At 43.2% G+C, this 3,446-nt stretch overlaps 1 protein-coding gene across 1 annotated transcript; it reads right to left on the reverse strand.

The window, feature by feature from the left end:
* Positions 1-1,038: 1,038 nt before the first annotated feature.
* Positions 1,039-1,929, reverse strand: MC2R (melanocortin 2 receptor). Its single transcript, XM_023745699.1, has one exon. The coding sequence runs from the start codon at positions 1,927-1,929 to the stop codon at positions 1,039-1,041; it is 891 nt and encodes a 296-aa protein (XP_023601467.1).
* Between the last annotated feature and the right edge of the window lie 1,517 nt (positions 1,930-3,446).

Here is a 3,446-nt window from a genome sequence, read left to right on the forward strand (position 1 = left end):
GTAGTGACTGAGTCTCTCAGACTCATCTGTGGAAGGAAATAAAATGTCTTTCCATCGGTTTCTGCCTTGGATCTCAATAATAGCACTGTTCTTGAAATTCTTGAAGTATTATTTTGGTATTGGTTTTTCCCAGAGTATCAAAGCATGATGATCTCTCTCTCCCGCTGTCTCTTTACTTAAAAAAATACATATTGGGGCCTGGGGCCTCTTTTCCTTTACTTCTGCATTTGGACAAATTCACAAAGATTGGATATACCTTCTTCAGATGGTCACAGTTTTCCTCTGGCCTTTATTTACACACAGGAACCAAGCTGATTAAATTTTTATTTCTTCCTTTGAAATGTATGCTTCTAATGCATGAGGAGTTTTAACCAAGAAAGGATTTTAAAGCCAGTGGGGTACTGCGTGAGCAAAGAAGTCTGACAGAGAAGGTTCCTTTATTCTTGAAAACTCAAAGCTGGTTATTTGACATTTATAATTTATATCCTGCCTGCTTCCAAAAAGATTCGGAATGGCATTTAATAAAGCAGACAGGTAGGCGGGAGGGAGGGCAAGCCTTCTGCATGGCTGTGTGGGACAGGCAAATTCAGCTGCAGCAATTTATTGGCACCTTTGGCTTACAAAGGCCTACATATTGTTTCTGGCCTGAATACTTGTCCTGGTACTTTAACTTCTAGAAATCCCTTAGAGTGTCCTCCAGCCTGGAAAGGCCACTCAGTAATAGGCTTACAGGATACCTATAAAAGAGCAAGTTCTCCCCTTAGCCCAAAGCTCTCAAATTTGCATTGCTGTATGTGCTTTGTATTCTGTCCCTTTTAGTACATTATTTTATCTCTCTAGTTATAAGAGTTGTACTCCAGCAAGCCTGTTCACACAGAACCAAACTATTACAAATACTAGTAAGTGGGCTCATCCTCATGCACACTAGGGAACGATAGGGCAGTGTTAGTATTTGTTGGTATGTCATGTTATTCTATCACGTGACAATATTATCACCGTGATGATAATTAATCCCCCTGGTGAGAATCAGTAATTCTACTAGTACCTGCTGCAGAAGATCATCTTTTTGAATGCTTCCCTGAGCTCTGGGCTTCGGAAGGCATATATAAAGGGGTCAATGACTGCATTGCACATGATCAACATGCCATTCACCTGGAAGAGGGACATGTAGCAGACACAGTAAGGGTTATTTGGGCAGAATGTCATTAAGAGGACATGAAGAACAAAGGGGGCCCAACAAAAGATGAAGACCCCAAGCAGGATGGTCAGTGTGATGGCCCCTTTCATGTTGGCTCTGGAAAGTGTTGAGATCTTCCTGGCATGGGAACGGGCCAGCAAGAACATGTGCACATAGAGGCAGAGGATAAAGACCAGCATCAGAGGGAACAATGATGTAAAGGTGATCACTGTGGGGATGCGATGGGAGAAGATCGCCATGGTGATGCCACTGCATGTGCAGCATGTCCAGATGACCGCCAGGACAGCAACGGCGCGGCGCATGGTCACAATGCTGTGGTACTGCAGGGCATGGAAGATGGTGATGTAGCGGTCCGCGGCGATCACAGACAGGCTGAAAATGGAGCCCAGGAGGGAGAGGATGAACAGGGAGTCGATGATGTCATCGGCCGTGGTTTCAAAATTGCCACGAGGCTTGAGATAACCCTTGTTTCTGAGCATGATCAGGATATTTTCCAAGATCTTATACAAGCTGCCCAACATGTCGGAAATGGCCAGGCTGCAAATGAAAAAGTACATGGGTGCCTGGAGGTTCTTATTCTTGATCACAGCCAGCAGGACGATCAGATTCTCCAGCACCCCGGCGATGGATATTGTAAAAAATATCTCTTCCGGCAAAACCACATGAGGACAGTCTGAATTATTTCTTGCTGTATCGTTGATGTTCTCATATAGGTTGATTATGTGCTTCATTTCTCCTGCTTGTGGTTAAGACAATGATGTTACTTGGACTTGACAGAAGGCTGGACTGATTTTTCAGAATCTTTTTTTTGAGGGGGGGGGGTAGTACTTGTGGGAGATCTGAGGTAAAAACTACACGGTCACCTAGGAAAGAATATATACAAATATCAGTTGCAAAATAAACTGCAAAATAAAAACATGCCATGTTAACTTGAAGGAAGCTCTGTTGCCTCGATGAAATATAATGGTGTAATATTTTAAATAACACAGTTTACTGGGCCTTCATCCTCAGCACTCAGTGACAAATCTTTACTGGAATTTTGAGCCCAGAAATAAAAATAAAGATTATCCTTTGTCCTCTCCTCTTTCCCTTCCCCATTCTTCTTGTGAACCCAATTTGATGTGAGATAAATGCGAATGAGAAAAGAAGTAAGGAAATGAAAGGCATGTGTAGAAACAGAAAAGCACACAACTGCCTTTCTTTGACTTGGAGGAGTGGCTGGATTCAGGGGACTGAGGAGATGTTCGGGTCCTTTCTTTTTCACTGCCTGACCTTAGAGCATATAGAATAATGGCAAACGTATTGATGTACATTTCCAAAGTTGACTATGCAATGTAATACACATTATTATTTTTGTTTCAAAGGCTGAACTCGCAGGAATGGTATTTCTGGAGCTTTCCAACGTTTTCAAGTTTTTTCTAGGTTGAAGTTGAATTATGGCAGTGAAAGGATCCAGTTTTTCTCAAGCAGAAAAGGCTGACTAGATCATAGTTGAGTGACTTTGAGAAGTCTGCTTCAGGTGAAAGCATGCGAAATTTTTACTGATTCAGTTTCCAGGTGGCTAGACACAGATTTTTTTTTTTTAAATTTCAGAGAGGAAGGGAGAGGGAGAGAGAGAGAGAGAAGCATCAGTGATGAGAGAGAATCATTGATTGGCTGCCTCCTGCACATTCCCTACTGAGAAGTGAGCCTGCAACCTGGGCATGTGCCCTTGACTGGAATCGAACCCAGGACCCTTCAGTCCCCAGGCCGATACTCTATCCACTAAGCCAAACCAGCTAGGGCGACACAGATGATTTTATGAAATGTTTCAAATTTTCCTTTGCCATTGTGGTGGTTTTAAGGATATGACCACAAGTTCTTTATACTCCTCCCCACAAGAAATGGAGCTTAATCCCCCTCCATTCAGGCTTGCTGGAAGCCAGCTGCCATGTTGTAAAGCAGCTGTTGGGAGAGTGAATCAAGTGTAGCTTTTGATCCAAAGTCCACAGGGCACATATCACTGTCTTACACTAAAGTTTTTCCTGAAAAGGAAGTAATTTCCTTACAAAGGACTGGGGTCAAGTATTAAGGCAGAAATGTTTGAGTTCGGTAGGTAGATGATTAGGAAAGGAGTGGAGTGGCAGGTGGTAGCTGCTGGTAGGGTTCTACCTAGGTTGACCACTTTATCCTGTGTTCCCAGGACTGGGAGTCCTGCATCCTGGGCACTGTCTCAGTCCCAGGCAACCTGCCATGGTTAGTTACTCTA

This window comes from Myotis lucifugus, unplaced genomic scaffold (genome assembly GCF_000147115.1).
Source record: "Myotis lucifugus unplaced genomic scaffold, Myoluc2.0 scaffold_572, whole genome shotgun sequence".
NCBI classification, from domain to species: domain Eukaryota; kingdom Metazoa; phylum Chordata; class Mammalia; order Chiroptera; family Vespertilionidae; genus Myotis; species Myotis lucifugus.

Coding starts and splice junctions, on each gene's coding strand:
- MC2R (XM_023745699.1), bottom strand. CDS start 1,929: ATGAAGCACATAATCAACCTATATGAGAACATCAACGATACAGCAAGA.